This window comes from Nyctibius grandis, chromosome 1 (assembly GCF_013368605.1).
Source record: "Nyctibius grandis isolate bNycGra1 chromosome 1, bNycGra1.pri, whole genome shotgun sequence".
NCBI classification, from domain to species: Eukaryota; Metazoa; Chordata; class Aves; order Nyctibiiformes; family Nyctibiidae; genus Nyctibius; species Nyctibius grandis.
This window is the reverse complement of record NC_090658.1, coordinates 97,035,695-97,060,646: the sequence shown is the minus strand read 5'-3', so window position 1 is coordinate 97,060,646 and position 24,952 is coordinate 97,035,695. Positions and strand designations below refer to the sequence as shown.

Sequence of the window (24,952 nt, the reverse complement as noted above, 5' to 3'; positions counted from 1 at the left end):
GTCACATCACTACAGTTTATTTTATTTCACTTTTCTTCAAAAGCTGAGTTTTGGCTTAAAGCTTTCTAACCTGCCTGTATGAACATGGTTGTGAAGCAAGTTGGGATGCTGGTGTCCTCACTGATGGGTCCCCTGGCTCCAGCAGTCTGCAAACACCATTGCCCCTTTGGGGGTGACAGTGGGGATGTGGTCCTGTAAGAGACCCTCCTGTGGCAGTGCATGGGTCTGGGAATACATGTTTTCAGCCATTCGATTCTCTGGGAAACACCCTCTATTCCTCTGCAAAGCCAAGTGTGACTTAACACTGCACAGGCAGGGAGTTTGGACTAAGCAAAGGATTATACCCATCTGCCAGCAGGCAATAGTGAGGGAGACATATGCATGAGGAACGGGAAAGTCCCAGCAAACTTACTTAGACATCAACTCTGACATCTGACTAAGGCTCATGTTAGATCCAGATCCTTCTCCCTGAGCAGCTCTAGCAGCAGGAACAAGATCTTTATTTTAGAATTTCCTTCTCCACTACCTGCTGACTGCTATTTTTTAAGAAAAAACCCTGCTAAGAAATAATCAATGTATAAAGTGGTGCTTAAAATATTTTGTACACTATGAAGTGAAAATGTATGACTCATAGGTCAGATAAGTAGTGCAACTGAGAAAATAGGAATATAGTCTTGACATCAGCAGGAAAAACAACAAATTGTAATCAAAAACCTGAAAACCATCTATATTGTATATTTCTGTATCTTTTCTTCTTTCCTCAGTGTGTGACATGAATACATTTAAATTTGTAATGTGCTTAAGTGCACAAAGTTACTGAAAATCAGTGTTCCGCCTCACCTGTTAACTTTGCCATTTTAATAATAGTATTTTTTGTATAATATGTAAAACAGTATGTGGGAAATGCATAATGTGCTGCTTAGTCATGGTTGTTTTTACTGCCAGAGTAACCCACATGCAGATTTTGAAAAGGTCAGATTGTGTGGCATTCTAGGGGAAATCAATGCTTAGTCTCATTGATTTGTTTATTTGCAAAAGTTGTTCTAACTTAAACCACAGAGTATCTACCAAATCCCAGACTGAATTCTGTGATGGCAGAGGTACAAGAAAGAAAAGACTGCATTGAAGTCAGGCACAAATAGTTGCCTTAAATTTCAAGCTTTTAGAGGCACTTATGCCCCCCCTTTACAGGACCAGACCTAGCATGCAGCAATTAACCCACTCACTAATTCAGATTATTTGGGGGCCATATCCTGCTATGGTCATTTCACTGACCTCATTTCTGAAGCCCATATTTTTACATGGAAATGAAAGGCAGGGTATGGCATCCTAATTTACATATGAATATTCCACTGTAGTTGCAGTTCCATGTTGTACTGTGCAACCTGCAGTTTAAATACCAAGCTAATGTTACTATTGTGAATATTTTTGTGGCTGGGGTCCCCACAGTGCTGCCTGACACAGCAGCACACAACAGTGTGTGTTATATGAAGAGCTCAAGTTCAAATTTGCTTTGGCAGAGAAGGTAAATTCATTTAACAGAATAAAATAACTAAACTAATGGGGAAAAAAGGTCAATTAAAAAACTTAAGTATTTCAAAACCAAACTATGCATGGTTTTCTTAGAATTGCTAGTGTTAGCTAGAACTGTGTGTGCTTATAGTGGCATTTAGTTTGTACATTAATTAGTTTCACCTGTAAATGTAATGCAATTAAGATTTCTATCTCTCTTACACATTTGACAGAACTTCTCTTAATAAGTCATTATTTTCTAGTAGTATCCAGTAGATACAGCTGGATACAGAATGGCTCTGGCACTCCACTGTGACCTGCAGGTGAACAAAACATATTAAAATGAATAATGTTGTCACAATTACTAGCTCAAATGAGTTAATATTTATGACATTTTTTCCATTTAATGCAATGATAGAATGAGCAAACTACATTTTTTTTCAGTTAATTGATGTCAGGTATAGATCCAAAAGGTAACTACTGCTAGCAAAACATGAAATGACATCAGAAAGAAACACTAAGGTAGAGGAGGGCCTCCTGGGTCCTATCTCATCTAATTGAAGGCACCGAGGTTACACAATCACATTCATTATTGTATTACCTCACTTATTATTAGCATATTTAATAGCTTCAGCAATGAGATATAACAGAAGTTCTATCATCGTTGTGAGTTTTGAGTCTAGCCAGGTGACACTGCCTGCCTTGGCTGGTCTGTCCAGACACCTCATTTATAGAAGCAACCAAAACAGAGTGTTTTGCATCTAGTACAAAAGACAGGACTCAGCTAGCTCATTTAGCCATGTAGGAGTGTGATTCAGTTGCTTGAACATAGGCATACAGTGCCATGGAAGATCTGTTGGAGAGTCTGCTGCCTCTCCTGTGGATTGTCCCTGTTCAGATGCTCTAGGGCATCTCAGGTGGCACTCAACATTTGTTTCAGGCAAGCCTAAGTCCTACATTTTAGGATAGGATAAGTTACCTGCTGGAAGAATCTCTCTTTCCATTGTGCATGTTGCAGTGACTAGATTTTATTTTTCTAGTTGGGTGAAATGAATCCTGTACAAATAAACTCTAAAAGGTTTGGTTTATTGTCCTGGTTTAGGCTGATCCAGGGATCAGACACAGGGTGATCAGACACAGGTGATCAGAGACAGGGCTGCTCAGCAGGTATCCCCAGAATGACAAGATTTGCACACCTTGTTATTTCTTTTACTGTATCTTGATCCTCTTTTTCACCACTTTGCTTCCTCTGACCAAGTCTCCTCTCAAATAAACAACATGTCCCTAATTACCTTTACAGGTTTGCTACAGGTTTTGTAGTTCTGTTACCTAGTCACTCTTGGTCTTGTATGGTACGTAGGTGCTCTTGTCCTTGCAAGATTGTAATCCTTGAAAGGTCCCAAATAATTTCCTCCGGTCACCTTTGAACTTTGGTCACTCCTCCTTTAACTACCCATGGGATCTAGCCTTCCCTCACAGTGCTAGCTGTAACTTCTGTCTGCTTCTTACATTATTATCAGTGATGTCTAGAAATTTCTCATCTTGTCATGGTCTCACATCCAGTAGTTTTCCACACACGGTTCAGTTAATTTAACCTCAGGATTATGCCAGTCAGGGCCTGGCCAGTGGTTTAGTCATTCACTTGCAGCACTAACAAAGATGCGGAGGATTATTCCTGAACTTGACCTTGAAGTTGTCTGGAAAAAATGTTTTCTTAGTTGTGTGATGAGAGGGATGAAGATCAAACTCATTTGTTCAGTGTTGAGTAAGACGATACGGCACGGTGCTGACACCTACACACCCATGTAAAGACTGTCCTGAGATAAAACAGCTCAAAGTGATCAAGAAGCCACTGATATTCTTAATCATAGACTGATACCATTAAGTCCTCAGGACCTAAAAGAATGGGGGGAAAGGCTTTAATATGCTCTTGTTATTCTCTTTGGAGAAATTCCAGAGATACAGTCTGTGTGGCTGCTCCTGGTTTTGGATCACTCCCAGATGTCAGATCCCAAAGGTTCAAGTTTTTCTTTGACGTCTTTGGAAGACAGTTCGGTAGCAATATCATTAATATGCAGATGACACTCAGCTCTTTCCTTCTTGTCAGCCCAGGCAGGAGATATCTCTGTACTTTCCAGTGTCTGGCAGAGATAGGGAGCTGGACAGAAGCCAAGAAACTGGGCTCGTTCCAGAGCTTCAAACTGCTTCACAATGACTGGCTTGGAAATGAATTTTGAGGAACTTTTATTCAGGGATTCATTGGTTCAAGTGCTTCATTGCTCTCGGGGTCTTAATAGCCTCAAACTGTTCTGCACTTGCCTTCTGATGAGAAGAGCTGGGAATACCTTCTTCAGCAAACAAAGGAAAACCAAATCAAGCCCCTCTGCCAGACCAAGAGCGTGGTTGCATTAGCTCACCTCTGCCAGAAAAGAGGGAGCTGCATTCCCATCTCACTTCCTCCTTATCACTCAATCTCAGCCACACGCTGCATTGTGCAGGCTCTGGAGCTTGTTAGGCACCTCCGTGAGCTAACACAACTCACTGAAACAGCAGAAACAAATCCTGCGGAAATGAGGATGATTCTCTCCGCCTTCCTGGGTTGCACTGGCTCTCCAAAGAGTCCAACAAAAGCTGAGAAGAGGGGATGGGGCAGGGAAGTGAAGAGGAGCAAGGAAGGAGAGTGAGACCTGATAATCACACAAGGTGGTGTCTCTGTGACCAGGCTAGCATTACAAAACTGGAGACTTGATAACCACTTGAAATTTCAGCTGCAGCCTTAATTCCGCTCACTTTCTTTTAGTCACTGGCTTTCTCAGGGTAAATTGCACCCACAGCTTGTTCCCAATGATGGAAGCAATTAAAAGCACTATTTACTATCTACAGAGCCCTAAATAGTTGAAATCTAATTACGTCCAAAAGACTTTCCTTCTTTTGTCCTGTGATGACCCCGGCATTAAATAGAATTGCTTTGGCCATCTTGCCTAGGAATGAACTTTGAGGATGCTGGAAGCAAAATAATGTCTCTAGAAGGCATTTTCCTGAAGAATTCGTTCCTGCCAGAGTATTTGCTAAGCCTGAACTTGCCCACATTTGGTACACGATGTAAAATAATTCTCTGTGCTCACGTTCTCCACTAATAACAGGCCCTGGAGTCCTTGGCATTCAGCCTACTGTTGTCTATCTCTGTCCTCTAATATCGTGTGCTGTTGCCTGAGCACGCGCCCCACAGCCTCCCACGCGGCCTTTGGAAATCCTCCGCTCTGCCCACACCTCCTCCAGCTGCCTGCATCAGGCAGCAGGGTGTGTCCAAACTCCCCAAGAGAGAAGAGTAGCAACGTGACTTTCTCCTGCCAGTCCAGTCCCCAGGTTTGGGACTGACATGCTTCCCAGGCCAGGAGCAGCCTAGAGGACGTTTCCTTGGGTTGAGGAAGACCCTCAGCCACACACAGACATGAAGCCATAACCTTTTGCCTTGGAGATACGCTCAGTAAACCACAGCCACGCACCATTATCCCAGCGGTATTTGCATATGCACTGCATTTCAATGACTTGCATGTGGAGAGCCCTCCCACATGTACAAAACCCTGCCATCGTCTGCACTGGTACTACACAGCAGGGGTGCTGACCTCCACAGCACAGTTTTTGAAGTATCTGTATGCTGAGCCTCTGATTACACTCGCCACATGAAGGGATTACAGATGCCCTCCTCCTCCTCTTTGACCTTTCCCCACGTAGGTCTGAGCTAACATTGTCCAACAGACTGAGGTACCTCTGCATCTGCTGCTGTGTAGTAGTCTTTGGACCTTCGTGTCAGGAGTGATATAAGTATATCTGAGCCTGCCATCAGGAAAGGACCAGGACTTCTTAAAGTTCCTTCCAGCTTTTGATTAGTGTTTTTTGTATTTCAGAAGATAATCCACTTCAAATTGTACTGATGGGCTTGTAGAAAATGCAGCTGCTTCTTGCTGTTCTTTGACTTCATATCATCTGTGAACTTCAACTTCCTCCCTACTATATTTTTCCAATGTGATCTCTGTGTAATTTATATTTGTGAAGTTGTGATAATACTCAGTTATATTTCCCTGCAGAAAATAGGTGAAACACCTTTACATCCATGGAAAAGAACACTTTTTTCTGCCCAGCTCACATAATTTCCCATCATCTGCTTCAGCTTTGAGATCCCAGTTTATTTTTTTATTTATTTTTATTTATATTTATAATAATATATTTATATTATTTTTATTTATTTATATCCCTGTTTTATTATTTTTTTAAACTTATTTATTGATTATTTAGATATTTTTCTCACATTTATTATTTATCTCAGTTTTATTCAGTCATAAACAGTATTAAGTTTTCATAGAAAAATGTATTAATGTTTATTTATGTTTGTTTTTCTTTTAGAAACAACTATATATGTATATGATTCTATGATATTTCATGTGTCTTGGATTATTTAGTGGAAATGCTGTTTCACGCAATGTAGATAATCTGCAACTAATCTCTCAGTGACTTCTGGTAAACCATGATGTTCATTCCTTTCTTTTCAGATTACATTGACAACCATTGGCTATGGAGACAAAACTCCTCTTACTTGGCTTGGAAGGTTGCTTTCTGCAGGATTTGCTCTACTTGGCATTTCTTTCTTTGCACTACCTGCTGTGAGTATGCCTATAAAATCTGTAAAAAGGTAATAGGAACTTCTGTAGCTCCTACTGCTGTTACAATACAAAAAGCCGAAGGAAGTTCTCTACACGAAGAACAACTGTTTAAGCCTTTTTGCTCTGTGACAACACTAGTGAACTGCTATCCAAAATCCAAAGGAAAGGTTTGGTGTCATTGCTTGAGTTGTTTTGGGGATTTTCTTGAAATTCCTTTCTTTTGTTATGAATTGTGGCTTATAAATTACAGCTTTTCTTTCAGATTTTTGGAAAAAAATCAGCTGATATGTTTTTCTGAATTAGATTCCATTAAAAAAAAAAGCAAGATATTTCTAACAGGTTGTCTTTTATGATCATGTTCAGACTACCAACAGAGAGTAGTAGAAGGCATTAAATCAACCAAAGGTTAATGTCATTGAATGTAAAATACAGCTATCATTTTCTGTGAATGATTGTAAATAAACATGACAGTTTATTTATGTTGCTTTTATCAATGTTCAAGAGACTTTGATGGAAATGGGAATCATCTAATGACTAAAATACAGTGTAGCTTCAGAAATAACTTTTCATTTTTGTGAGTGAATTTCCTTTCTTTTTTAAATTAGTATTGAATAAGCATGAAATTAGAAGTGACATTTGTATTTTGTGGTATTGCATCCAGTGCAACATATACAGAAAATCAATATTTCAATACTCAGATTCATTACCTATAGATCACTATAAAATATATAAGTTATAATAATACCTTTGTTCTCAACCATACAGACAAACCAAGATGAAAAGTCAGCACTTGCCAGCAGCACTGAATCATCTAGTGCACTGCATTTATTTCTTACTCTAAGTAAAGACAATATTTCAGTATCTCTGGCATATATTACCTGTTTGTGAATCTTTGACACTTAATGACAGCTACTGTAATTAATTCCCTTTGTTACCCAGTCACCACTAACAAGAAAGTTAGGACTACAATAAACATGTAAAAGATTAATAACCTTACATATTAGAGATGCCAGAACTTTTGTTCCTCATGTCGTATCTATGTACAGATACTTATTTTCCTCATAAACACTTTTGTGTTTAATCTGTCTGTAAACAAGAGATATGTGCGAATCTTGCGCATTTCTAATATTATTCTATCCTAACTAAGAATCAAGTGGAAATATTATTCCTTATAATGCAGACATGTCCAGCAGAAATATTACACTTCTTGCAAGCCAAGGAGGGAAACATTCTCAATCTTTGGGACTGTTCAGCAGGAGTCAAATTTATCTTACTTATTCAAAGGTAAAAAGGTTGAAAGGGGAGAGGTTTCATCATCAGCTTTTTTTCATAGCCTATAGAATGAACAATGGGGATTATTTAGGTGGGAAAGAGTGAGAAGAGATGGTCTTAATCTGTTAAGCAAGGCATTTTCTAACTTTTCTAAAATCAGAAGTTATAACAAACACTGCAGATATGGACTTTGAGGCCCATACATATCTGGCATATCTGTCAGCTGGTCATTTCATCATTCCTGGCTTAAGTTCCTCTGAATGTTCCTGCTTGATTTTATATATATACACATATACACATATATCTCCATGGCCTTCAGAGTTGCAAGAACACAGTATAGCACAAACCCAAGCAATGGTTGGGATGAGTGGTCACTGGTAGTGCCACAGATGTTATCTATTAAGTAAGGAGTCTCCTGCCTCACCACGAAAGGGGCACTGTTGTTAAGCCTCATACTGTCATATACTCTCATAAATGTGTTATCTGAGGCAATCATATGACGTAACATCTTCACAAAATCTTTGCAGTTGATTATGAATATTTGTTGCAAAAACTACCTACATAATGATAAATGGCGCACTGTATTGCAGGGCATCCTTGGCTCAGGATTCGCATTAAAAGTGCAGGAACAGCATCGTCAGAAACACTTTGAGAAAAGAAGGAATCCAGCTGCCAGTCTAATTCAGGTAAATCGGAAATTAGTGAAAAGATAATAGTGGGTGATTTAAAGCACATATTAAAGGAAGTTATTTTGTTTCAAATTTTTTTGGAAAGTTTTGTGGAAATAATATTTAACAGATTGGTTAGTTTCGTGAAATAAGTTTGTTCAGTGATTGCCGTGTGTTGTCATTGTTGTGTATATAGCATTTCTATGAGTAGTTTTTGAGTTTTTCTATCCACGCTGAAGAAACCAAGTCGGGTATGTCAATTGCATGCCTGCGGTTAGCGAAGTACTTGGAAAAATAGAACTCATCCCTAGAGAACCCAACTGATGGCACAGCACTCTTGCCTATATTAAGCTACTTTTCATCTACTACAGGGTTTAGAGTGCTCCAGTGAGTGATATACTTGGTAAAAATGAAAAGTGTCCTGCCCAGAGAATTGCTTTCACTGTTAGTCAATTCAAAAGCTGGAAATGTAGATGCTAGCAATTCCAAAATGTCTGAAATTGTCTGAAATGGTTTCAGCCCCAATATTGACATGATGGTGCAGATCAACGATTGAGAAAGATTTTTTTTTAAGCAAAAGCAGCATGATACTTGTTAAACAGCTGTTTTGCATGAGTTTTATCCTTAACTTACAGTCCTAGTTAAAAATTAAAAAATCCTCTAAAGAATGATTTTGCACCAAGCTTTACTCTACTTGATGCACGGAAAAAAAAGGAGAGAAATAATCTTCCAGCCTCCTAGTTTATTTTCTTGGGATCCTAAGTGTTTTATGTGTGCCATTTATGCTGTTTTTTTAATTCTGAAATAACAAATCTAAATAAAGAAGCTGAGCATGGTTATACTAGAGTTCCATGATAAGTTCAGGACATCTATGAGGCTGGCTTTGAACCATTCTTAAAGTTAATAAATGTTTTCCATTTATTACTGTTCAAAGACTATTCAATACTAAATATTTGAGATTTAATATTTATTAGAATAATTAATAAATACAAATCTACTGCTTTTGTATCTATTGTACTGTAGAATGACTGTCTGGGATATTTTTTAAAACATATATTCTAATCTGCTTCTTCCAAGTTTGGTTGCCAGACAAAACACAATAGATTTAGGTTTTGGATGTAGCTCTTCTTATTGTCATATGACAGTTCAACAAAAATATTAGTAAGACAGCATGCTAAATAGATTAAAAGTAGCTAGCTGACTGATTTCAGAAAGTGACTCTTAATGGGCAAAATCATTGTGAAAGGGAGAAAGTCGTGGTGGGATCCTATGATGAAGGTTGTTCAGTATTTACATGTTCATTTTCATGTTCAGCATTTTCAGTGATCTGGAAATTAATATAAAATTGCTGATGGAGATACTTGCAAATGGCACAAGGTCGGGCAGAATAGGAAAGGGCAGGCACACTGGAATGAACCTGGGGATGATCTGAGTGACTTTACAGGGTGGAATGGTTCCTACCAAATGTCTTAATAAACCAAATACAAAACTTGATCTAGAATCAATGAATTCAGACTATTACAAGAGGCCTCTATCCCAGGATTAGTGACTCTGGAAAGGATTTGATGAAGGATGAGAAACATAGAGGAGAAAGAGTGGGAAAGAAGGGTCAAGAGCTTCATACAAGTTCCCAGTATGTTACTCCAGCTGGTTTGTTACAGTCCTTAGATACAGAACCAGAAAGGTAACAAGTAGGAGAAGGCTGATATTACCACTGTGTATGGTGATGCTGTTACTAACATGCTACATATTGTCTCAGCATCTACACCTTGTAAATGAGATTGGAAAATTGGAGAAAGCAAAGAAAACATTGGGAAAAAAGGAGTCCAGGACTGGAGAGAATTTCATGTTCATAAATGCAGGATGTGTCTGAACTGCATACTATTGTCTACTGTAACAGTGCGCAGGCTTTTTTAAATTTCTGTTGTGGATATTGATAATGAACTACCATGGAAATCAGTCTGCTCCAGCTTATCAGGATAATGTCTATTTTCTAATCAGTTACTCTGTAGAATTAGTCTGTGCTAACTCCTCTGTTGCTATAGATACAGTCTGCTAGAGCTTTTACCTGACTTAAAGATAGTAAGGTCTCACTATAGAAAACTGAAATGTTTCATATGGACATATTTTTCTCAATTTCTTTAGCTTATAAGAAATATTCAGTGTGAATATTATTTGAACATAAAGTCCAGAGAGGAAGCACTGGAATCTACAGGACTATTTAACATAGCAGACAGAAACATAACAAATATCTCTAGCTATAAGCCAAAACCAAAGAGTTTCAAATTAAAAATAATGCATAGATTTTTGACAATGAAAATGATCAACCAGTGGAACAATTTACAAAGTAAGTGACAGGTTCTCCGTCTGTAGATGAAGACTAGATGTATTTCTGGGAGATACGCAGTAGGAAAACACAGGGTATTAGACTCCATACAAGAATACCTGGATGACATTGAATAGTTGACAATATACAGAAAGCACAGATATTCAGCTAGTACAAATTCATATAGTTATGCTGATATCAGGGAAGCTGTTCCAGTTTGTAGAACCGAGGATCTGTCTTACTATCTACATGTAGTTATAAATCTAAATGGTGAATACATTTTCAATGCTATGCTTTGGTCAACCACCTTTGAAATGATTTATTTCATGTTTTTAAACATTTAGCAGTGTTTCAAACCAGAAAGAGTACTTCTCTTTTCTTATAAATGCTTTTTGTCTGGTTTTCATTATCATTTAAAAAATGTATTATGACACTTTCTTTACCTCAGACTGCAAGTTTGTGTGGGTGTCCCCTATGGACTTGTCACAAATAAATCACTGTGATGTTTTTTTGAGCACCTTTATGTGCTTAATAACTTCTGATGCTTCCACGAAGCCAGTAACTCTTACTTTACTGTGTGAAGTGTACTGTGATGCACAAAAGTTTTGGTAGGTTTTTACTGGTATTTCCTTAATCAACCTAATAGAGCACATCCCAATCTGAGCAAAATCCCCTCTCTCCATAATCAGTGTGGTGGCATTGTCACTTCATGTTCTTGGTTCCTTTGTGCTTTTCTATTGTTTCCCCACACCAGGCTTCTTGGCGGTTTTATTCTACCGACGCCAGCCGAACAAACCTGACAGCCACCTGGCGATATTATGAAAGTATTCTTCCTCCCCTCAGGCATGTATCAGTGCTATGAATGATAAAAGAAAGACATGACTTGTATTGGTTACTAATCTGCTTTTCAATTTTTTGTTTCATCCCCTGCTCCCTCTTGCCTTGTTTTTTCTTTTTTACCATATATCCTGCACGTAGTGTGTATGGCGTAGTTATGCGGCTGATGAGAAATCGGTTTCCATTGCTACCTGGAAGCCTCATTTGAAGGCCTTGCATACCTGCAGCCCTACAAAGTAGGTACAAATATGGCAGCTGGTGCTGTTCTCAATGTCTGTTCAAGCTTATAGAGAATTACTATTTGTCTGTTTCGTCTTGTTTTGTCTTCTTAAGTCCTCTCATTAAAAATTTCAACTGACAAATCAGGTCAATATTATCTAGGAGCCTAGGACCATGGGACAAATATAAATCATTGCCATTTATCTAAGAAATACCACTGAGCACAGGCATTAGAAACATTTTCCCAAAACTCCACTCATATATCAAGGTTAATTAATGTCTCACCCAGCCCCAAATTATCTCTAAGGAGGAAAATATTAAGCTTAATGCAGAGTTTGTTCTTTGATTTAATGCTATTTTTATGCCTATGCCTCTGTATAAGGCTATAGCTACAGATCTACCTTTCCAAGGGAAGAGCGCCTTGTGGTATTCTGCAAGTGAATGCACTGGAGAATTTCCTCCTTTTTGTCATAACTTCTGATATATTCAGTATTTCCTTAGGGCAAATTATATCCGCAGTTATACAGACTGTCAGTGGAAGATGACTAAAAAGACCTGATGTCACACTTTGGCAGACAGGAAATATTTGATGTCCTAGTTTGGGTGAGAATTCACAGAGCACTGGCAGCCCAAGACTCTTCAATAATTCAGTAAAAGACTTACGAGAAGGTAGTAAGTTGACTGATTCAATATGGGGCACAAATCAGAAGGTAAAAGATATTTGATAAAGATCAAAAAGGAGAGTACCGAGAGCCTTATGGGAAAGCTCTGATAAGCATCCTAACTGTTGTTATTGCAGACAGTGCACGAGAAATAGTGGTTTCTCTCAAAGATGGGTGATGAACATCCACATGACAGTAAAAAGGTAATTGTGTGCCAAAAAGCTCAGCCAAAAAGAGGTTTGGCTGGGTATCCAAAGCTGATCTTTGAATTTCAAAGAGTTGACAAGAACAGAGCCATAAGTAATCCATTACCATAACTGTAATTCCAAAATGCTCCAAAATAAAAGCAGCTTTTAGATTAAAAGTTACAAGGAATATTGATTTTTGACATATACAAACAGGTTGAAGGCAACATTGGTATAAATGGAAGGATATAAAATTACATAAATAATGAAGCTGTATCCTTACCTAAAATATTCTAAAATATGATTGTCCCTCAAAAGTTCACCTACTTGTTATTTTAAATAAGCATATTGCTGTGCTATCCTAAAATCAAACCTTTTTATTTACCAGAAATAACTTTATCTAATAAGAGCCTACAGCTTTCTGTTATATATGTGTCAGCAATGCATTTTGCCTAAGTGCTTTGCCAACTCAGTCTGCAGTGGTATGTACCAAGCATGTTATGCATGTGTTAAAACAACTGAAAAGTTTCTTTTTCAGAAGCATTGTAGTTACAAGTCTTGCTTGAATGTTTTTGTGGTTGCAATGTAACACGTGTGTTGTACACTAATTAACATATCCATTTATGTTTATCATATATCTAACATCATCTGTAACTAAGTAATGTGATTACTATCTGCATAACAAGTATGTTTTTCCCTCCCACTCCCTGACCTGAAGAAAAGAACAAGGGGAAGCTTCTAGCAGGTTTGTAGATTCTTTTATTTCTTTTATCTGTGAAATTGCTGCTTCTTAAAGGCTTTTAGGTGTTTTAGGTTCAATGAACTGTAACTGTTAACTGATAATAATCATAAATTGCATTTTTTTAAACTCATATTGATAGACTAATGCTGCTGAAATTTGCTTCTTTGCCCCAGTTGTTGTATGGAAAAACTAGGCAATTTTTTACTTTTTAACTTTGAGGGGGATCTCAGTTCAAACAGTGGCAGAGCAGCGAGTGGAGCAGCCTCCCCAGACCCAGCTCCTGGGCAAGGATGCAGCCCCCGGCTTCTGCCATAAAATCAGTGCTCAAGGTTTCCAGGAATCACAGTGGAAGCTGCAGGCTTGTAGTTGAATTTGGCTTTGTGAAGCAGCCCATCAGCACCCTGTCACAGGGGGAGGACCTCCCCAACAGCACTGGCTGGCTGTCACGTTGGCAAGGGTGTGTGCTGCCCTGCAGGAGCATCCTCAAGGCTTCCTCAGTGCCATGTCTCCACGTTTTCCCAGATTTCCTGCTGTCCCCTCCTAAAGAGCGTTTTGGGACATGGCAGGTGAGGGGAAAGCACCACTGCAGTGGCTCACCTCCTCCCAGCTGCACGGTTTGAGCTCTCGCATGGCCCTGTTCGGGCAGAGGAGGCAGCCTGGCATCTCTCCTTAAATAAGCCTCACCGCCATCAGCCGGGAGGGCAGGTGGGGTTTCCACCCATCCTGGATGCAGACTGAGGACCAGCTGCCTCCAGCGCGCAGAGGCAGGCCTTGACAGGGCCATTCTCCCGGGATAAGTAAAGCCCTGGAGATGCACAGTCCTAAGGCAGTAAGAGGAAATGCTGCTCTTTGCCATACTTATAGCTCAAATCCTTAGGGACAGGAAAGGACTCAGTGGCTACAAGAGAAATGATTCTACCTCCGAAACTCATTAGGGATGGGAGTCCGCAGGCATTTGGCAGCCAGCACTGCGGTATCAGCATGATCAGAGAATAGTGGAGTTTACCTCCAAGCAGGAAAACAACAAAAAGCCAAGAAAAAAAGTGTCAGTGACACAACAACCCCGAATACATCCACCCCTGAGTTGTACCATGGTTCACAAACTCTTCTGGTTATTCAGTCAGGAGTGGAAAGTCTTCACATCAATTACCCATGTCCCGTTCCACTTTCCAGATGCTCCTCTGGTGCCTGACTCCATCCGATGTGCACGTAACTGCTGTCAGTGTCACAGTAACTCGAGGAGACTGGATTTGCTCTGAGATGTCCCTCAAGAGCACTTCACCTGCTCTGTCAGTTCTATGACTTTTCATATACATTACCTCCATAGGCTTGCTAGCAACATATTGATCTCATTAAATTATTACAGCCTGATTGAAACTTTTTGCACTCGCCAGCTGTATTTCCTGTTCCTTCAACAGCAACATTTAAAATTGACTTCAGCTTTTTTAAAGGTGAGACTGAAGCTGCCAGTAAATGAGTATGTACCTCCAAAACAGTCATTTGTGCAGAGGGGAGAGGTTATGCCCAGTTGTACCTGTGAGCACTTAAAGAGACAAATTTACTTACAATGAGTAGAAGGTACATGCAAAAAAACCTCAGCAGTCAAAACTATATTACATGCTCCATGTTAGTGATAACTGTTGAGGTTTTAACAGTAGTCAATGATTTAGTCAGATTTTTTCACTTTATTTTCACTGAATGGAAGATGTTTGTCTTAACTAATATGTGCACGACTGCAAATTAGTGTAGGTAAAAAAATGAACTAGCTAACTCCTGAGATCCTGGTCTACAGTAAAAACCCTACAGACCACTCAGTGCCTTTTGAAAAAAAGTGTGTTTTGTTCGTGGCTGTTTATCATTCTGAGCTGATATATTGCTCTATGTTCGTATCTCTTAAAATACATGTGGGGTATGTGGTCTTTTGTGGTAAAAATGTAAATGCAAAGTGCTGCAATGTACTTCGAGATAACTGTCCTCGACTATTTAACTTTTTTCTTACTGCAATGCTGAGTGACTTGCATGGGATGCTATGTGAACTAAGTAAGCTGCTTTGTGCTTCACTCTTCAAATGAAGACGTGTTTGCACAAGTAGTGCATTGGATTGCTTTCTGAATATGCTCTTTGCTCTGTACTCCATTCTAATAACAGTGGAAAAAAATTTTTATTACTTAAGGTAAAAGTTAATTATGTTCTTTCCTACCAAAATGACTTTTTTATTTACATAAATTAATTCTTGCATTTTGGTCTGTATAGACCTACAGTCTTTCATTAGGTAACTAAATGTTGCTGTGCATTTGAGTTGAGAGAGCAGTGAGAAAAATATGTATGTTTTATTTCTCAAAATATTATACACAAGTACTCTAACTAATCATTTCTCAAAAGTAATGGTAGACAAGCTCTCTGGTGTATCCACACTGTAAATGTGATATTTCTATAAATCAGTTTTAGAGTTCTGCAAGTCATTTAAAAAGCCTGTATGTTAATTGTCCATATCTACAATGCACACACTGAATGTAAATAATATTTATTTGTGTTCAATTATAAAATGTGGCTGAAAATCTTCCTGTGCAGGAAACTAGATCAAGACTGATGAATCTTACAACATTCTGAGAGTATAAGCAGCTGTAAGATGTGTGTAGGACGTGCATTGGGTGTCTGCAAAGAATGAATGTCACCCATCTAGTGAGCCTGAATCCGAATTCCCTATTCAGACAACTCTCTCTGGTGCAATAAGGAGTAGTTTTTCTAGTATAGGAGGTTGGGGGGGCAAAAACGCATCCCCGCTCTGAGGGAAACAAGTAAATTGTACTCTGGAATTCTCTCCACCTCCTATATCATATCTGTTTCTAAAAATAGATTTAATGTAAATTCTCTGCACGTACCATATGAAAAAGAAATTACCAGTGATGCAGAATCTAACTTGAGGTGGAAAGCCTAATCCATTACCTAGCAGTGGAATGCTTAGTAACATGGTCCTCTATCTCCCCTCACTCCTAGTAAGCTTTGTAGTAATAAACAGAAGCTCTTCAGGATGTACACCCCTCGGAAACATAGGTATTCAGCATCCTGCCTATTCACATGATGTTTGAGAATGCCAACTAACATCAGGTGCATGATTCATTTACTTCCCCTCCTTAGTGCTTTAAAGTTCCTTACTTCTCCAAAGGAGGTTTCTTTTTTAAGTGCTTGTGATTCCCCTCGTTGCTTGTTGCCTGCAATGACATTAAGACAATGGCAATAATACCAGTTCTTTGAATCTCGTCTGGTCAGACAATTGCAGTGTGCAGCGCGCCACAGTTTGCTGAAGCCCAATTCCCCTTCTCTGCCTGAGACTTGAACTTTCGGAATGCATTACCCTGCAGGAATCTAAAACTGGGGTTGAATATTTGGGTGAAGACATTTCCCCAAGTCCAAGAGGATTTTTATAACCATGGCAGTTGATTTCTCCATGTAATAATTAGTGGGGAATATTAAGCTGTAACATGCTAGGCAATATCAACAGTTAAAATGTGCAATTGTTGTTGAGAAGAATCCCCTTGGACACAGCCTGTGGAAGCTGTGCCTGTGCCCTGTACTGGAAGGTAGAGGAATGCATGTGAAATCAGCCATCTGCTTCAGCTGAATTCTGTGGAAATTGTGTCTCTTACCAAAAATGGTAATTCCTAGATTGATCAATCTTACGGGAAGAAACGCTTGATTTATAACTAAAGCTTATTACATTTTTTTTATTACTTTTTTAAAATAATTTAAAAGACAATAGAAGTACAAACTGATGATAGAAAATGGAGATAAAAAATAGTTTCTCTTCATCTGGAAACTGTTCTGAAAAAGGAAAAAATACACAAACCCCTTGAACTTCATTTTTTTTTCTGTTTGATGATTGAACTGTAAGACATTATGTTCCTGAAATTCTTGTTATTACTCATTGAAGGTATGAGATATAACACTACATTTCTTGGGTTCATGCTCCTAGCATGAGACTGGTGGAGAAGTCTTGAACATTTGAACTTCAGACTTCGCTGTACTACCCATTGCATTTGCATTTGTTCAACTTAGCTTAATTTCAGTAAAGTCAGCTGTAGGCTTGGTAAGAATCAATACCTGTATTTATTGAAAGTTCACTGCTGAAAACTGGCACGTACGTTTGCTTGCTGTTGTTTGTCATGGGTGATAATTTTTGGCAGTTTTAGCTTCTGTCTCAACTCAAGATCCAAAGCATTCTCCCTCACCCTCAGGCCCTCTAGTTACTTCTGATTCATTTCAATTTCTTCCTATTCCCACTTCCACCAGCCAGCTCAGTCTGACAAGCTGAAAAACAAATCGCAATCGTGACTAGTAGCAAGAAGTAGTGCTGCAGGTCTGAGGCTGAAGCAGGGCAGAAGATAAACTTGACCAGAAATGCAGGAAGGTAGGCAGGGCAATAGGGGAGTGGGACTGGGAGTCAGAGATGCTCAGTTAACCAAAAAGTATAGTAAGATGATCCATGGAAGACAGGCAGAGCTGTGAGTAGAGGAAAGAAAAGCAAAGGTTTGTAGGCATTAAAGCAAAATCTTATCAGGTCTAGTCATTTGGTCCAGCAGAGAAGTGTTCGTTCCCCCTGCAGTGAAGCTACAGTGGCCTCTAGTGTCCCTAAACACCTATTCCTTCATAAATCAAAGGCAGAAAAGACCGAATTTTAAAAAGAAGAATTAACAACCAGAAAGTCCTTTGCTATCCCAGGGAACTGAATGGCTCATGTACTTACTGACAGGAGGAACAAGTGGTAAGATCCTACAACTGACCTTACAGAAGGCCAACAAATAGAGAAAAGTCACTTGCTTTTTTCCCACAGGTGCCAGTTGTAACTGATCTCCACTAAAAGATGCTTCAAAGCTCCAGTGTTATCAGTATGAATACATTCCACAAGTAGCAACCTGTAAGAAAAGAGGAGTAATAAATCCAAAGAGATTACCATTGACAGGGAAGATTGTGATAGAAAGCAAATATGTATATAAACCAACTGGAATAAACTATAAGTCATGTAAGGTACAAGAAATGATGGGCAGACACAGATTTAAAAGAGTGCAGAGATGACTGGAGGTAGCTGTGGTTCTCAGATCCTCATCATTTAGGTCTGATTCAGGAAACTGTGTAATTTCAGAAAGCATTTAGACAACATTTTCCTGATTCTTTCTCATGGTTTTTGCCTTTTTGACAAACATTCAATTTAAAGTTTGGGAGTACTTACAGGGATACGTGAATTTCCAAAGGCCATTAACATGTTTACATTAATTCCAGGGACTTCCTTTGGATATCTTGTAAAAAGAGAGGTGAAAAGGGGAGAGAGAAAAATATAACAGGCTAGGTCCTGCAAGTGATGAAGGATTTTTAGCACGGCACTAGACAATGTTAATCCAATCATCATTAAATTAAAAGGCCCTAAAGGCTTCAGTGGCCACTGATTCAAGTGCAGAATGTCCGAAGAGGCTTGAAAGGGCCTAAGATTATCTCCACTCTGTATCTCTAATACTTTCTCCACCACTATTGCAACAGATAATCAAGAGCCAGCAACTATATAACCTACAAGGAAAGGGACTTTCACTGTGGGAAAAAGCCTAGTCAGGTTGCCCCCAAAATGTTCTGATTCAGTTATTCCTTCATGATCTGTTTATTCATCATATCTAGAAGAGCCCCATGGCAGGGTGGTCCCAAGGACAGCAGCTTTCTTCTCCCAAGCATGAATTCTCCATTCCTGCAAATCATACGATTTATGCCTACACTAGGTAAGACCCAGTGACTTCAGGAACATTTCCCACCAGTCTCAAAATAGGAACAGGGATCCAAGAAGCGAAGAACTGCTACAACCAGTGTCTTTGGAGAAACTCTCAAGATGCAAAACAGAGTTTCCAAACCACGCTTTCTTCAGGGGCTGTGTTTCTGTTCATGATGCAGCATCCTCCGCATGGAGCCTTGGCATGCCATTACGTTGCCATTGCTACAAAGCAGATATTTTTTTTTTTTTTTAAGTATGAGGTCTGCATTTTAAATTAATATTTTCGTTCTCAGTGTTGCACTTTTGAAAAATGTCTCTAGTACAGATGAAGTGTCTACTGTTCCTTTCACCATTCCTCATTGCTTTGATTTGGAGACCTAAAGATATTCAGGTTAAGTAGCCATTGTGTACCATTCAGCTGTTATAAATGAAGTAACCATGTGTACAAACCATTTAAAGGCAGACATTGCTTTCATTAGTACAAATTAATTGACAGAAGAATATGTGTGCTTTTTTCATTTTTCTATTTTCATTTTTAGTTTGTAGTTAATGGGATTATAGAAAGTACGGTTCCATACTGATCATTTTTATGGCTATTTTATAAATTTTCCTTTCATTTTAACTAGTGCAAAAGGAAGAGAGCTGTCCAGAAAGTTTTTTACTCTAAGATTCATCAAAAAAAAATTAATTTGATTTCATGCTTCAATAGCAAATAGAATTTGAGCCATAAGAGAAGTTAAAAAAAGCACAGGGGACACATGCTTACGAATAATACCTATAATAAGCCCATTTTGATTCTGTTGCTCATGCTGTATAGTATGACAATGCAATAATGTGGTTAATAAATATTTTACAGCTTATATTTTCATTAAGTTGTACAATGCAAAAGATTCCTGAGCTGAAATGTAATTCAGTCTTGAAATGTAATCTTTATTGAAAACTAAATTTTAGAACTCACTTTTCTTTCAAACAGTAGGTTCTGTGGGTCTTTTGTATTGTATATGCAACAGCACACAGTACTGCAGGTGTGAATAACAATTTGCAATGGAAATAGATAACACTTCCAGCACCACCATGCATTTATTTCAACAGTTGCTTACTTTGGGCAAGGGAAGAAGGGGATTACCTTCAGAAATTATAGTGAAGGTATTCTTTCAAGTGATTCAACATGCCATATAGAAATACATTTCTCTAATAATCTTTCTATTGATGTGCTCATTTTTTAGCGTTCTTGAAAATTATCTCATTATAAGCTTCCCAGCATGTGCTTTGCCTGGTACAAACTGCATCCTTTCATCTCTCAGTGATGCTTGTATTCAGAATGAAATGCTATGCTATGCACGGACAAAAATATCTGATTATCTCAACATTTCACAGTCGCAGAAGTTTATAACTACTTTCTGTTTCATATAATTACATATTAACATTGTATTTTCAGAATACAGTAGGTTAAACATCTAAGAACCACACAGTCCACGTTAGCATTAGTTAATTTGCTGCAGAATTCATTTCTGTTGAAAACATCTTATGGGCATGCTGAAGTTAAATGCAAAGGCTTTGAGAGTACTAGAAAGTGTCTTCACTTCAAGTACAGTTATAATTTGCATGTAGACAGTCTTTGCTATAGGTGTTTTAAAAGCACCCCCAAAGCCTGTGCCAGGGCAGTAGGACTGCAAGACCCAGTAACAACATACCATGAGCAGCTACTGCATTGCTCCCATCATTTCTCCCCTTATAAGAGCAGGACCACTAATCAAGACGACCATTCCCTTGTACAGGCGATTTAACTTCACCTCGTAGATCAAACAAGGTTTCCAAACCTTGGTATTAGACTTCCTTTCTGTTTCCACTTTGTGCCTTCTGCTACAGGAAGAGACAAACAAAGGCAAAAATGTTAAATAATGAAAAAGCATAGGCAGATAGTCATGGTGACCACAGGACGTTCATCAGATATGTTTGAACATGAACAAAGGTAATTTAAGCACTGGGAAGTGGTAAATCTACATATCCCGCATTTAACTGACTGGAGGGAAGGATTATAAGCACAGGGGGGAAAAAATGAGCTTACAAGTGGCCAACTGTAAGACCACAGGGCCACCATTGATCCAGCAGCCACAGTCATGAGCTCGGCTGGGCTCTTGTGCCTGTCCTAAAGCACCTGTCCCATACAACCTGCAGTTAGTCAGCTCCCAGCTTGATCTCCAGCGATGACTTTAGTGAGCACACAGTGTATCATTACATTTCCATTAATCAGTCATCATGCTGTTTCTTGGATGTTTTGTTAATTTTGGTTTCTTCCTGTCCAAGTAAGTGCTGTAACAAGGAATTCTGGATATGAGTGATCACTAACAATGCATATGAAATGTTGGAAGTGCCAAATCTTGAAAAAGCATGAATATACTAACAGTATTTTTGCCTGCTTAAAAAAGCCCAAACAATACTACATGGCATGCAGTAATAATAGAATACATTTTGTTCATGTTTACCTGAAGAGATGGCCAGAAATGCACTGAGCTGGGCTGACGAAGATGGAAATAAACCTATTTAAAATTCAAGGAATAGAAAAAAGAAATCTTAGAGGTTAATCTGTAACAATTGGGTGAAATTTGTTTCTATTTGTTAATTTTAATTTCCTTTACAAGGTTATTCTGTACCATAAGATAGACTGCCATGGATAATGTCTCTATCAAAAAACAGTTCCATCAAATTGGTTTCATTCCCAAAAGAAATATATTCAATGAAAAGTGTGTAAGAAACAGATTCATACTATTGAGAATTTTTAGAAATTATTTCCTAATATCATACAATAGAAGAAAAAGGAGTGGAGGAATCATGAAATAAAATACATTTCTCTTCTTCACAGTCAAAAGCTAAGTTTTAAGGAGCGAGTCCGGATGGCCAGCCCACGAGGTCAAAGTATAAAGAACAGGCAGTCTTCAGTTGGAGATCGCCGGTCACCAAGTGCTGACATTGCCACTGAGGGCAGCCCAACCAAAGTTCAGAAGAGCTGGAGCTTCAATGACCGAACCCGCTTCAGGCCCTCGCTGCGGCTGAAGAGCTCCCAGCCCAAACCTGTGGTTGACGGTAGGAGTTTTTCTTGCCTTGTTTGCCATTGCATGCTGCTCTCAGCCTGCCCACGCTCTCACACACCTGCACTGTGAATGCAACCTGGTTTTGGAAAACAGAAAGAATTGTTATATCAGGGCAGAGATACCACAAAGCTATAGCCTGCTTCAAACAGCATGCTGATGGGATTTTTTTTTTTTTACTAAGAAGTCTTGTGTCAGTGGTGCGTAGGGAGTGACTGGCAGAAAAGGGGGTTGCTGCGGAAAATTGCAGGTGGGCTAAATGCATCCCACGGGTTTGGCTGCAGCAGCTCTGCCGTCGCAGCCCCTCTCCCACTGCTGGGTGCAGCTGCTGCCCCAACCCGCTGCCTCTCACTGGTGGGCACACACCATGGCCAACGCTGCGCCTTTGCCAGCCGAGAGCACAGCTTGTATGGCACTGCCCCACCCCAGCAGAGGAGCTTGCTGAGGAGCTTGGTGAGGAGCTTGCCAAGGAGCTGGGAAGTGCCCTCTTACCTCACTGGGCACACAACCACCTGCCACCAAGAGATGTACTATTGAGTGCTTTAAGTTTTACAGGGTTGCATCAGGTTCAGTAAAGGAGGTGGCTTTAGCAAACAAAACCAGTGGTATTGCTTTTACATATTGCTTTATAAAGAGTATTTTAGATGTAGGAAGGACTCTTAACATGTGAAGAAGTGGATCTTTGTGAAAATGGCTCACTGACCCCACAGAAAGCAGGAACATAGTCTTTCCCACATGCTGCATCCTCACAGGAATGGATGCTGCCCCTCTCTGCTCTCCGTTTGCCAGCTAAGGTCCTCTTGGGCATTAAACTAGCCACTGTTCAGGCAAAGATCACCATCTACAAAAGCTTGACAAAACAGAGACAGTGACTCCCCTAACCAGGGAGCACCAAAGCGGATGAGAGCAGCCCCCCAACAGGCAGGAGCTGAGAGCACGAGACGAACCCAGCCCCTATAGAGACGGGTCCTGCACTGGAAGGTGCACTCACACAGCTCTGGGGGTACCATTGCCCCAGCAATTTGGATTTGGGCTTCTCCATTCACATTTTTCCTGACTTATTAATGTTTTGTACTTTCCTGTGGGACCCTCAGGCAGAAAATAAGGGAAACCAACTGACCGGCTGCAACAGGAGGCAGTGACCCTGGCTGTATGGGAAAGGTACAACGTAAATCATTTGATCCAAGTAAAGAGCTATAACTTTAAACTCTTTCTATGATGGCAATTACGCATGCTACATCCAACAATTGTGGTAAAACTAATTAGACAGAAGTGTAATTTCAGTGTCTGCTTCTTTTTTAAGAGCACATATTATCACAGACATGTAGGTTGCAAAATACCTATTGAACGAAAATGCCCCATCCCTCAGTTGAGAACGTCCTACGCAACACATCTCTTCAGGAAAAGCCTGGGTAAATAAACATTTCCTGGAGGGCAAACAAGATAAACCAACAGTGTTTGCTAAGGCCATCGTTCCAGGCTAGCCCTCCCCCGCAGAGACCTCTCAGATGCACAAATCCCGAATTTGGCTGTGTTACAGTGGTCTGCTGGGGTGTACCAGCCACCAGGCTGCTATCCAGTTGCTCACTACTACTCTCTCTGTTCTGTGGCACGAGCCCTGGCTTGCATCCCATGGCAGCTGCAGCACAGGGGCTGTGTGATGCTGGCCTGGGTCTCACGCTGATGTGGAGCTGGGACAAGAACACTTGCTCCGCAGTGGGAAGTGAGAAATGCTCGAGGTACCAGAGTGGGGTTCGAGCTACCCTGTCTAAATTTAGGCTTCCTATGTAATCACTTATATAGCACGAGTATCTCCCCAAAACCATGCCAGAAGTGATTTCATAGGTTAAACCCCTGTAACTCGCACTGCGCCTGGAAGTGACCTAAGAAAAGAGTAATTTGTTGAGCACACTCCCAGGGTATCAGCGGCTCACTTCTGCTCCAGCCCCGCAGCCTGCACCTCGCTCAAGCATCCGTTTAGTTTTTCATCAGCCCATTTGTCACAGGAACATTTCCTCAGTGTGTCCTCTCTTTTGTCCTGTACATATTGTCGTCAATAGCAATGATCTGCACGGGAAGATCATGTTCCCTCCTACTGACTCCCTTTCATGGAAAAGGTGGCATAAACGGCACCTTGGGTATTTCTGTAGATAAAAGATAATAACAATAACAGAGCGTTCGTTGCTGTGCATAAACCCTTAAAGATCTTCCTGCTCCTCACGGCGAGCACAGTCTGTTTACTTGTCAGAAGTTTCCAGCTACTAGTCCACCCTTATGAACTGAGGCCAACAGATACGACCAATTTCTCATCTGTGGCAGGAGGAACAGCTTCCATTGTCTCCAGATTTTAGGCAAATGCCAAGTTTCCACTCCGGGACCTTGTCCAGCTGCTGCTAGGACTGGTATCATCAGAAAGATGTCCAGTGTGCTCATTGCTGAAAGGCAGCTCCTTGCTACCTTACCCAATCCGTTGCAGGAAAAGTCAGGTGCTACCAACCTTGATTTCTTTCTCTTTTTTTGGTGTGTTACAAATGTCATAGTTTTATATGATTCCTACATTTGACAGCTCAATGAAAAGGACTTGGAGATGATGTATTTCGTTTAGACTATCTTGCATTTTTCACTGGATGAAAATACAGTATTTGCAGCATTTTGGTTGCCACGTCCTTCAGTTTCCTCCTTGAGGCATTTCCCAGGCAAAGGATTAATTATTTTGGTGTACTGATCTTCCAGCCAAACTAGAAGCCACCCCTTTATAGATGAGTCTGGCCACAAAACAATACCCTTAAACAGTTGGTCCTTCTGGTGATTCTTACATCTCTGTAGCATGTTTGGGGGAGAAGAAACGACACTTGCAATAGACCCTTTGGACAGAGGCAATATAGCACTGGGTACCCAGTCCAGTGTCAAAACCTTCTATCAGTGATGTAATGAAAAAAAAGTAAACACTCACTATGAACTTCCAAAAAAGAAGACACTCAGATATTTGCTTGATTTTCTTTCACCATATGGGATTTGGGGTTGTAA

The 24,952-nt window shown here is 39.8% G+C and overlaps 1 protein-coding gene across 12 annotated transcripts in view; it reads left to right on the top strand.

Annotated features, from left to right (window-relative positions):
- The window catches only part of KCNQ5 (potassium voltage-gated channel subfamily Q member 5), a 318,037-nt gene that overhangs the window by 268,028 nt on the left and 25,057 nt on the right, over window positions 1-24,952 (top strand). For 9 of the 12 annotated variants that reach the window (XM_068414970.1, XM_068415030.1, XM_068415048.1 and 6 more), the window contains 6 exons: window positions 6,063-6,173; window positions 8,036-8,131; window positions 11,418-11,512; window positions 13,061-13,087; window positions 16,082-16,138; window positions 21,700-21,920. In XM_068414970.1, coding sequence (XP_068271071.1) covers window positions 6,063-6,173; window positions 8,036-8,131; window positions 11,418-11,512; window positions 13,061-13,087; window positions 16,082-16,138; window positions 21,700-21,920 — 607 coding nt within the window. Of the gene's footprint in view, window positions 1-6,062; window positions 6,174-8,035; window positions 8,132-11,193; window positions 11,283-11,417; window positions 11,513-13,060; window positions 13,088-16,081; window positions 16,139-21,699; window positions 21,921-24,952 lie in introns of all 12 variants that reach the window. The other 3 variants (XM_068414980.1, XM_068414989.1, XM_068414998.1) reach the window with 3 other exon arrangements.